This window comes from Globicephala melas, chromosome 19, assembly GCF_963455315.2.
Source record: "Globicephala melas chromosome 19, mGloMel1.2, whole genome shotgun sequence".
Taxonomy (NCBI): Eukaryota; Metazoa; Chordata; class Mammalia; order Artiodactyla; family Delphinidae; genus Globicephala; species Globicephala melas.
Window position 1 is genome coordinate 2,939,781 of NC_083332.1, and position 11,487 is coordinate 2,951,267.

The 11,487-nt window shown below is 59.9% G+C and overlaps 1 protein-coding gene across 1 annotated transcript; it reads right to left on the minus strand.

The window, feature by feature from the left end:
- Window positions 1-227: 227 nt before the first annotated feature.
- ZNF865 (zinc finger protein 865) lies at window positions 228-10,037 on the minus strand. The gene is made up of 2 exons (XM_030851195.3): window positions 9,880-10,037; window positions 228-3,802 (listed from the first exon to the last, which is right to left on the minus strand). The coding sequence occupies exon 2, from the start codon at window positions 3,774-3,776 to the stop codon at window positions 639-641; it is 3,138 nt and encodes a 1,045-aa protein (XP_030707055.2). The 5' UTR covers window positions 3,777-3,802; window positions 9,880-10,037; the 3' UTR covers window positions 228-638.
- Window positions 10,038-11,487: the final 1,450 nt, after the last annotated feature.

The following is an 11,487-nucleotide window of genomic DNA, read 5'->3' on the forward strand; positions in this document are numbered from 1 at the left end:
CCTTGGTAACTACCAGCTGAAGGAGGAAAAGCAGAGAGAGTGAGGGTGAGGCAGGAGGTGTCAGGAAATCAAAATCCCAGGGAAAAAAACTTCTCAACCTTCGGTTTGTCAGTGCTTAATCCCCTCCCCCTGGGAGGGAAGAAAGGACTCCAGCGGCCCTGTTGATAAGATTTATTATTCTCCGCTTTGTACAAGCCGCGTCTGCCACCCGCCCCCCACCCCCACAAACCAAGAGCACCCAGTCCCCCCTGTGCCCTCCCAAACTGCTTGTACTCCACTGTCCGGCCAGATTCCAAAGGAAGGGGGAGGGGCTGATCAGGCCCATCTCCACCAAGCTGATTGGGGGACTGAACAGCTGCTGGGGCAGGGGACTGATGAGGGTTACAAAACGGGGTTGGACGGAGGATCAAGTTCAGCGTCTGATAGGAGGAGAAGGGGGCCAGAGAGGTCCAGATGGGAGTGGTTCAGTCTTGAGTTTGCATGACATGGGCCTTGAAGGAGGCTAGTCTGTCTGAAGTTCCGAAGGATGGATGGGACAAAGAGAGGAGGGGAAGGAGTCCGATCAGCCTCCCGAAGGGGCGAGTCCGGAAAAGGACACCTGATTGGAGTGGCAGATGGGAAGCACACCCCCGCCCTGGTCAGGCATCCTTCCCGGGCAAGGTGCCCGTCCCTGCTCCAGGCCCCCCGAGGCCCTCGGCCTTGTGGGCCAGGCGGTGTTTCTTGAGGCCATAGGTGTTGGCGAAACCCTCACCGCAGGAGGAGCAGCGGAAGGGCCGGCCGCCCTGGTGAGCCGCCAGGTGCTTACGGAAGTAGCCAGGATCCTTGAAGGCCTTGAGGCAGGCGGGACAGCGGAGCTCGGGCCGCGGCGGCTCGTGTGCGCGCTGGTGGCGCAGCACGGAGCTCAGGTAGAAGAAGCCCTTGCCGCAGTGCTCGCAGCGGTAGGCGCGCTCGCCCAGGTGCAGCCGCTGGTGCTCCAGCAGGTTGGAGCGGTAGCGGAAGGTCTTGCCGCAGGCGCCGCAGCGCTGGGGCCGGGCCACCGCGTGCAGCCGCCGATGCTCCGCCAGGCTGGACGACTGCGCGAAGCGCTTGGCGCACACGCCGCACTTGAAGGCCCGCTCGCCCGTGTGCACCACGCGGTGCTGCCGCAGGTACCAGGAGCGCAGGAAGCCTCGGCCACACACGCCGCACCGGTAGGGCCGTTGCTCCGTGTGGCAGCGCTGGTGGCGCATCAGCAGGGCCGCCTCCCAGAAGCGCTTGCCGCACACCGGGCAGCGGAAGCCCCGCTTCTGCCGGTGGCTGCGGCGATGCAGGAGCAGGTCGTAGGCACCCGCGAAGCTCTGGCCGCAGAGGCCGCAGCCCAGGGTCCGCCGCACCAGGTGCACGTACTTGTGAGTCACGAGGCCCAGGAAGTGCTTGAAGCTCTGGCCGCACGTGGCACAACTGAAGCGCTCGGGGCCCGCACCAGCAGCCCCGCCGCCCCCGGCCACCGCCGCCCCACTCGCATCGTCACCCCCAGACACCCCTGCCAGCGCCGCCACGGCCGCCCCCACCTCCCCGGCCAGCCCGTTGTCCAGCACGTTGGCCGCATCGGTGCTGCTGGAGCCATCCGAGGGCTGGGGGCCGCCGGGCGCGGGCGGGAGCAGGCGCTCGGGAGCAGCCTGGTGGACCAGCTTGTGCCACATAAGGTTCTCAATGAAGCCGAACGTCTTGCCGCAGGCGTCGCAGCCGTACGGCTTCTCCGCCATGTGCGCCTCCTTGTGGCTCATGACGTGGAAGAGGTCCGGGAAGTGCTCGCCGCAGTCCGAGCAGGCATAGCTCAGTCCATCGGCGGCGCCCCCGGACGTGGCCGAAGCGCCCGGGCCACAGGACCCCGTCGCGCCCTGGCTGGCGGGGAGGCCAGCGGCCCCGGCCAGGGCGCAGGGCAGCTGGAGCCGGTGCACCTGGCGGTGGCGGGTGAGGCTCTGCGGGTAGCCGAAGACCTTGCCGCACAGCTCGCACTTGTAGGGCCGCTCGCGGGTGTGCACCACGTGGTGCTTGCTCAAGTGGAAGGACTCGCGGAAGCGCTTCCCGCACACCGGGCACTGGTGTGGCTTCTCGCCCGTGTGGATGCGCTCGTGTCGCTTCAGCGTCTCGCGGCGCCCGAAGCCACGCCCGCAGATGCCGCAGCAGAACGTCTTGCCGGGGACGCTGGCGCCCGAGGCTCCAGCCCCGCTGGTACCGGCCCCGCCGAGCAGCAGCGGGTGAGCGCCCAGGAGCGGGACGGGCACGGCGCCGTACACCACCGCCGCCGCGGCCGCCGCCGCCTTCTCGCTGTCTGTGGCCGGGGGGTCGGGGGGTAGGAGGTAGGGTCCCGAGGGGAAGGTGGGCGGGGGCTGCGGGACAGAGGCCGTCGCGTCCTTGGGCGCGTCGGGGGCCGCGGGCGGGGCGTGGGCAGCCTTGTGCCGCAGCAGGCTCTGGGGCGCCGAGTAGGACTTGCCGCACAGGTCGCAGGGGTACACGGGCCTCGGCCCCGCCGCGCCCGCGCCCGCGTGGGCCGCCTGGTGCTTGAGCAGGTAAGCAGCGTCGCGGAAGGCCTTCCCGCAGATGCCGCAGGGCAGGCGCAGCAGGTCGGCGGAGTGCGTCTTCACGTGCCGCTTGAGGCTCTCCCTGCGGTTGAAGCTCTTGCTGCACACGGAGCACGAGAAGGGCTTCTCGCCCGTGTGGATGATCTGGTGCTGGTGCAGGTGGCTGGGCTTCTTGAACACCTTCCAGCAGAGCGTGCAGGCGAACGGGCCGTCGCCACCCCCTGTCGCCGCCGCCGCCGGAGGGGGTACCCCCAGACCCGCAGGGGCGGCGGGGGTCGCGTTGCCGTCGGCGGGGGCGGCGGGCGTGGCCGGGGGTCCGGAGGACGCCGAGGTGGGGGCGGCGGCGGGCGCGGGCAGGCCCAGCGGTGGGAGTGGGGCGCCTGGCTGCTGCGGGCCCCCCGCGGCCGGCGGCACGTCCTTGTGGCAGCGGCGGTGGCGGATGAGGCTGGAGACGTGGTTGTAGGTGCGGCCGCAGACGCCGCACTCGTATGGCCTCTCCCCCGAGTGCACCAGCATGTGCTGGACCAGGTGCGAGGACTGCTTGAAGGACTTCTGGCACACGCCGCAGGGGAAGCGCCGCTCCATCAGGTACTTCAGCCTCCGGAAGTAGCCCTTGTCGTCCTTGGCTGGATCGCAGGCCGCCCCCGCGGTGGGGCCCGGCGGCGTCTGCGAGGGCGCGGGGAGCGGCCCGGGCGTCCCCGTGGGGGCAGCTAGCCCCGGCGTCGCCCCCGGCCCGGTTGCCGGCCCTCCGCGCTTCAGGTTCCCGAACAGGTGCTGGTGTCCCGAGAGGTCGACGATGCCCCACTGCGGGGCCGGGAAGGCGGCATCGAAGAGCGGAGGAGGGGGCGCCCCGAAGGCGGGCGGCAGGGGCGGGTCGGGCTTCTTGGCTTGGGAGGACGACGACGAAGAGGACGACGAGGACGACGAGGATGAGGAGGGCACCTCGGCCTTGGGTTTGAAGGTGGACTGGGGCGGGTAGTCGTACTGCGGGGGTGGCGGCTGGGGCGGCGGCTGCGGCGGGGGCCCGGGGGCGCAGGGCAGCGCCGCCACTGCCTTGGCGTGCTCCCCGTACAGTTCCATGGGCTCAAAGCGCTGGTGGTTGAGGAACTCCAGGAAGTCGAAGGGGTAGCTCTGGAAGTGAACCCCGTCCTCGCCCCCTAGGCCGCTGCTCCCGCCGCCCCCGGCGCCGCTGCCCGCTGCGTTGGCCTCCATCCTGGGCGGGTGGGAGATGGGGGACCCTGCAGAGAGGAGGACGGGGCTGAGGAGGCAGGGCCTCGCGCGGGGTCCCCCAGCTGCGGGCACTGGAAGACGCACACCCACCGGCTCGAGATCCGCTCCCTCCTCGTCCGGCCTTGCTCACCCGTCCCTCTGTCCTTCCACCCCACAGGCCAGCCTTCCTCTTGGCTCCGCTGGCCCCACTGACCTCTCCCCCATGGCCTGTCCCTTTTCTGAGTCCTCTTCGCTCCTCGTCTCCCTGCTGTTTCTCGGATGCCTTCTCTCTCTCCCGTTTTTTCTAGGCTTCTCACACATCTCTATCCACCCTGCAGACCCTGCAGGCCCCCACTTCCTCTCCTCAGATTCTAGTTCTTCCAGCATCCCTGGCTTCTGCTCTCTCTCCCTTGTGCACTCTCTCAGGCCTCCACTCTGGGTCTGCCCAGGCCCTCTGCTCTGTAGCCCCCTCACCCCCAACACACACACACTATCCCCAGCCCCCTGCTCTCAATCCCCTCAGGGTTTGCCTTTGTCAAATGATAAGTTTCCATCAGAGCGGTTAAGAGGGTGGCCTCTGGAGCCAGAATGCCAGATCTGAACCTAAGCCCTGCCATTCTCCAGCTGTGTGACCAAGGACAAGCTCCTCTCTGTGCCTGGATTTCCTCACCTACACATCCCTACCTCACAGGGCTGCTGTGAGGACCCAGCAAGCTATGTGTGTTGGTGGGTGCTTCCCGGCACACTGGACGGGACTCTAGTTATCACTCCCACTGCTAGGAGCACAAAGAGAAAGTCAGGACACACGAGGACAGCTGGAATGAAGCCAGTGTGGGGAGGGGGCATTCTTTTACTATTCTTACTAGGTAGGAAAGAGACTTTGCTTGCCTGGGGAGAACAACTCACAGCAGCGCAGCTGGGCAGCCTGACACAGCAGGAAACACGTGGGCCCTGGCCCTGGGTTCAAGTCCCGTCTCCTTCCTGACCCATACCCTCTCCACTTCTACAAGGGGGCGGTGACCCCCAGAAGGCAGGGGGGCTTAAGGGGGCTGAAATAGGAGGTAAGGAAACAGCCATTGGCAGAGCTCATTCAGCCCCTGGAGCTATCTGTACCTTCAGTGACATCGCACACCTAGGAGGAGCCTGACCGCAGATGCTCCGGGAGTGTGGGTTCCTGTCCTTGCCCCCGGGGGAGCGGGGTTCCTGCCCTGTCCAGGGTGGCAGTTACTCTCTGGGCACCTCCTTTACAGGACTTCCCACTGCAGGCTGCAGCTGTCCATGCCTGCCTGCCCACCCCCCAACCTCGTCTCCTGCGACTGATCTGAGCCTCAGACCCGCCAGGGACTTCGGGCAACGCCTCCACTAAGCGGGTGGAAGGCCAGTGGGAGAAGGGCCCGCAAGGTCTGCCACGGTTCTTGGCCGCCATCCCCCTTCGCTGGCTCTGCGCCCAGCCCACCACAGGGGGGCAGTGCGGTCTACCAACGCCAGGGCCCATCAACCCCCATCCATCTGGCTGACTGTCTCCCCAGACAGGTGAAAGGTGAGTGTCTCTTCCACACCTGCCCGGAGGTCAGTATTTTTAGCCTCCAGCTCTGGGTGTCCCTGGATGAGACTCAACATCCTATGGCCTTCACACTTCCCTAGTTAAGCTGATCTCCGGAAGAAGCAGAGGAGTGCCTGGGTGCTTGTGGAAGCCTGTGGGCAGAACCTGAGTCTGGGAGACGGTACTGGGCTGGGCTGGGGGACAGAGAGAAAGTACATGGAGGCACAGAGAGGGCAAGTGACTTGGCCAAGGTCACAGAGCAAGTTTGTGGCCGGACCCCACCACTACCACCACCACCACCACACACACATACAGGATTGTTCCCTGAGGAGGACGAAGGGGAGGGTGGAACTATGGGGACAGGAGCCTCATTTGTGGGTGCTCTCTGCATTATGAGGGGCATTCATAGAAGGGGCCAAGTGGCTGGGGGAGGTATTTACCATCCTGAACAGATGGAGAAGTGATATGGTGAGGCCGTTCCCTCTTGCCTGGAACATTCTTCCCCAGACCTCAAGGCTCCCTCCCGTGCCTCCTTCAGGTCTCTGCTCAGATGTTATCTCCAAGAGAGGGAATACCTCTAACCCCACCACTCACCAGCCCCTCATCCTGCTGCATTTTTTTCACCACAGTCATTGCCACCAACTTATTGCATATATTTCCTTTGCTGTGTATTTACTGTCTGGCCTCCTCACCTAAGACAGTGAAGACTTGGCCTGTCTTGCTCACCACTGGGCCCCTAGCACCTAGCACAGCACCTGGCACAGTGTGGGTACTTGATAAATATTTGCTGAAATGTGGGAATTAAACAGCGCCCTCCCAAATCACCAGGGGGTCTACAATGAAATCACAAGGAAAATTAGATGAACAAGAAATGGAAAAGCAAAATACCAAAACAGGCGATGCAGCTAAAGCTGTGCTCAGAGATAAATTTATAGCTGTAAGTGTCTACTGATACATACTTGTTGAATGAGTGACGGGATGAGACTATGCTGACCAGAACTACCTGAGGGAGGAAGGGGGACATTTAGTGGAGATGGAGCTAACATTGGCAGGGTGTTCCCAGGAGAATGAATTCTGGTGGAAGTGAGGTTACGAAGAGGGCCCCAAGGGCAGGTGGGCAGATGCTGAAGGACTGCTGCTGGGAGAGGCACAGTGGGTGTTACTGGGGGACACAACTGCTCAGGCTCACAACTATTTCCAATGGTAAATGAGAGACATTTCCTTTCTCAGGGGACCCAAGCCTCAAACTGCTATCTTTCTAAGGGGAGACGTGCCATGGATTTCATGCACAGAGTGGTGCAATGGGGGGAACCCCTCCCAAGGGGCCGGAGTCCCACAGCAACCGCAATCACAATCATGACAACTCGTGTTTATTGTTTGACCAGTTTCACATGTACCATCACCTTGATGCCTCATAATAGTGCTGTACCATTACTGGACCCATTTTATACGTAGGGAAACTGAGGAGAAGTGGGGGTCATTTCCCTAAGGTCATGTGGCCAGTGGAGGGGAAAGCAAGTATTAGATTCCAGGTCTCTCTGATGCCAGGACCTGTGGGCCATTCTGGTACAACAAAGCTGCCTTGTGATGACACTCTATGTCTGTAATAACAATAGCAGTAACATATAGTAACATGTAACACTGAACCAAGTGCTTTTTACATGTCCAGTACCCTCCTAGATCCTTTACATGTGTCGACTCAATGAATCTTCCCAATAACCCTAGAAGATGGTTAGGATTATTAACCCCATTTTACAGAGGAAGAGACTGAAGGCCAGAGAGGTCAATTAATCTCCTAAAGTCATACCACTAACAAGTGGCAAGGCCAGGAGTTGAAGGCAAGCAGTGGGGTTCCAGAGTACACGCTGTTACCCTTACAACAACCTATCTTTCCTTTTTTGGACGCACTGCGTGGCTTGTGGGATCTTAGCTCCAGCCAGGGATCGAACCCGGGCCCACAGCAGTGGAGTCCTAACCACTGGACCGCCAGGGAATTCCCATGCTGTCTTCGCGTATTTCTCTCTCCAAAATAAAGGAAAGCCCTCTCTCCACCTTATACTGGAAAGATACTTTGCCCCATCCACTTCCCTGGCACTCAGCCCCAGGACTAGCGACTGGCATTTACTGAATGCTAACAAGCACCGCACTAGGTGTCTTATGTGGCTTGTCTCAAGCAGACCTCACAACAGACTCATGAGGTAAGCATTACTACTGTTCACATTTAGTAGACAGGAGGACTAAGGCCAAACCATGTCACTGTCACTCCTCCACTCAAAACCCTCAGTGACACCATCTTAAAGCGCGTCAGAGATGACCTCCACAGCTCCAGCAGCTTCCTGGCTGCTCCACCAACGTGCCAGCTCTATTCCTGCCCCAGGGCCTTTGCACTGGCTGTTGCTTCTGCCTGGAAGGCTCTCGCTCCCTCACCTCCTCCACGTCTTTGCTCAGATGCTGTCTTCTCAGTGAGGTGCTCCAAGACCACTGTAACCTGTCACTCAAACCAACATTCCTGCTCACCCCAGCCTCCTTCCTTTCTCTCCTTTCCTGTCAGCATGATCTGACAAACCATATGGTCTGTTTGTCTGTCTTCTTGCTGTTGGGCTCCCACTCTAGGAGGCGGGGTCCAAGCAGTCAAGATTTTGTACCTGTTTTGTTCACTGCTCTATCCCCAGGACCTAGAACAGGGCCTGTCTCAAGTATTTGTTAAATAAGTGAATGAATGAAGCCTGGGAAATAGGGAATAGTTTGCTCAGAGATACGACGGCTGGTGGGATCCAGGGCTCATCCTTGTAACCATTTCACTCTCGGGGGAGGGGAGCAGTAAGGCAGCCCCTGGTGGGCCACAGCTGTCCAAGAGAGGAGTTTACACACAGGTGTAACTTTCTGGTGTGTGGCTTTCTGGGGGTGGGTGACAAGAGGATCACAGGAATCTCTTGAAAGAGGCCTTCCTGCCATGCCCTCTGACACCACAGCCCCTGTAACTCTATGCCCTTATCCTACTGTATTTTCTTCACACAAACATTTGTAGTTTGCTTTTTAATTTTGTGCCCCATGAACTGGCATATACACTCCACCAAGACAGGGGATTTTGTCTGTTTTGTTCTCTGCTGCATCCCCAGTGTGTATAGGTGTTCATTAAACAGTTGTTGAACAAAGGAAAGAATGAACAAATGTAGAACATTCTGGGCTCTGTAGAGGTGACAAAGGCCAGGTGACTGATCACAATGCCCTCACTTCTAAGGCCCTATGAGTTCAAACCTTCTCTCCCCTCATTCTTCCCTTCAATTCCTCTGCTCCAACCTCACTGGCCTCCCCTGCCACCCCTCTGATCATCACGATCACGGCCACCTCAGGGCCTTTGCACGTGCTCTTCCTCTGCCTGGATGCCTGGAACAGTTCACCCACATCTTTACATGGCGAAGTTGCCTCTGCCAATTCAGGTTTCACCTCTGAAGTAGCTCATAAGACTCAGAAAACCCAGAAAACAGCATTGGTCTTGTTTGTTTGCTTGCTTTTGATCTGTCTCCTCAACTAGACTGTAAAGACCCACAAAACAAAAACTGTGTGTGTCTCTCTCTTTCATGGATGTACGTCCTAGACCTAGAACAGTGAATATTCATTCTGTAAAGAGCGAATGAATGAATGTCTAGGGAAAAAAGAAGTCATGCCCTAGTGGAGCTGGGAGTCTTCCTCAGGGAGTCCAGGAGAAGGGAGTGAGAAGTGGAAGGTCAGGATGAGAGCTGCCAGGGGCAGGGGAAGACAGCATCACGTAGGGCACTGCTCTGTGGGAACACGGCAGACAGGAGCTGACCCGGAGGAGGGTGGGGTGAGAGTGTTTCATGGGAGCCTGGGGCTAAACTGGCAGCTATTTCTACCTAAAGGGGGAAAGGATGTGAGAGCACAACTCTAGACGGAGCTGTTTATGGGGGGGGCGGGTGAGGGGTGTCGGTGATTGAAAGGATTATTCTCAAGGGGAATTACTGGGGGGGAACTGGAGAAGGAAGAAGGCATTCTTGGCCACTGACCAGAATGCAAAGTATTTTTACACTAATGAAGGGGGCGTTTTGGGGGGGGGGCGCTGGCTAGGAGCTTTGGGGGCTGTTGTGTGTAGACAGAAATAATGGGAGACAGATCTGCCGCAAAGCACTAATGCCACACTCTTTGGAGGCAATCTACAGGGGATACTAAAGGGAGGGTTCACGGGCAGCTGCCCTGCATGGGGACGGGCAATGCCGGTGGCATTTTGGGGGCTGTCCTGGAGGAAGCAATGACGGGGTGGGGGGGTATGTAGAAGAGATCCTATGAGAAAGCCTCAGTGGGGGGCCCTGGCAGCAGTTGGGGGCATCGCCACGAATGAGGGCGCTCTGGCAGCTGTCCTACATGGGGGCATTAATGGGGAGATATCTGGAGTAGTCTTTTGGGGGAGCAGTCACTGGGGGGCCCCTGGCGCGGGCTCGGCGGGAGAAGCAGTGATGGGAACGTTCTGGGGACCAGGGCGGGCCAGGGCGGGGCCCCCCGCCCACGTTGCCCCCGGGACCCCGGGCCACGCGCCCCGTCACTCACCGGCGCCGGGGTCTCCGCCGGGAGGAAGCCGAGGAGGCGGAGGAGGCGCCGCCGCTCCGGGGAGACCCGAGGGCCCGACCGGAAGTGCCGCCCCCTCCCCCTCCCCGGCAGCCCCGCGCCGCCCGCCTGCCCGCCCGCCCGGAAGCGGAAATCGCGCCCGTCTCCGCGGCGCCGGCGTGGAGCAGCGGAAAGAGGAGGCGGCGGCGGCGACCGGGAAGGGGAAGTGCGCCTGCGCGTTGGCACGAGACAGCGGGCGGGGGAAGACCCGGCCGCTTCCTGTGGGCGAGCTGAGCATAGTGCGCCTGCGTCCTGTGCGCCCGCCTCTTTTTAGGACACCGCCCACATCCTCCGGACATCCGGTTAAGCCACGCCCCTCATGTAAATTTAACATTTAAGCCCCGCCCTGATCCCCGAATCACGCCTATTTCAGATGTTAATTATAATAATCCCCACCCGTCGTCTCAGAATCCTTCCTCCTCGACCCAGCCCCGTGAAGTGTACCCTGTTCTTTCCCGCCTCCAATCCCCTAATCTCTAGAACTCCAGCTCTCCCTCATAAGCCCCTCCTCTCAGAGCTCCTTAGGCAGAACCACGCCCCTGCGTCTAAGCCACGCCCCTTCCGTCCATACCATTTAAGTCCCACCTCTCTCATGACTTTCATGCTAAATTAATTCTGCCTCGAACTTCCAAAGCGTTCTCTGAAGTCAGTGGGTCTCAAAGTATGGTTTGGAGACCAGCAGCATTGGCATCACCAGGGAATTTGTTAGAAATGTAAATTCTCAGATCCCCCTGCCTCTGACTTCCTGAATCAGAGACCCTGGGGGTAGGGCCTAAGGACCTGGGTTTTAAAATACCCTTCAGGTGATTCTGATGCAGGCTGAAGTTTCGAACCACAGCTTTACCACACCTTACACGGTCCCTCTCGTACACTCTCTGTAAACCTCGCCCCTAACTCGGCCCCACCTCAAGCAGCTAAGCCCGATTCTATTCAGCTCTTCCTCCTAAGCGCCCCCTCCCTCAGGGGCTTTCCTTCGTTACTGCTCTTAGGTACCCCCTTTTCTCCCCTTGGCCTGCATAGCAGTCATACCCACCGCTCAGCATCTTAACAGTTCAAGTCCTACCTCTCCTAACACCTTGCTCTCCTGCAGTTTCCCCTTGAAACCCCTCCCCTCAGATAAACGCTATCCATTCTCTAAATGCTCTCAATTTCTGCCCGTCAACCCTTACACCTCCTTAAGCCCCAAGCCAGCTCTCAGCCAGCCCTGCCCACAGTTCTCACCTAACTGCCCTACAAGCCTCGCCCCTCAGCCTCAGCCCCGCCTCATGAGTCCTTAGCCCCGCCCCTCCGGCCCTACCAAAGTGGTTACTCCCGCGCACAACCCTCAACTCAGTGTTTCTCTGCAAACAGTGCCAGGACAGAGATGGGCCAAAGTGATGGCTGCAGAATTTCCGGGAATCTGGTTAGAACGGCGCCGGGGGTTGGCGGGGGACCTAGAGTCACGTTTGCACAGAAGGTTCAATGTTAAGAGTGGATCTTTAGAGGGAGTGCTTTGAGGTCCACTGGAGATGGGAGAAGCTTCAAAGTCTTCCCCCAAGCCAGTCTTTAGCG

What these genes read in the sequence shown, in the direction of transcription:
- ZNF865 (XM_030851195.3), bottom strand. Translation starts at nt 3,776, where the DNA reads ATGGAGGCCAACGCAGCGGGCAGCGGCGCCGGGGGCGGCGGGAGCAGC.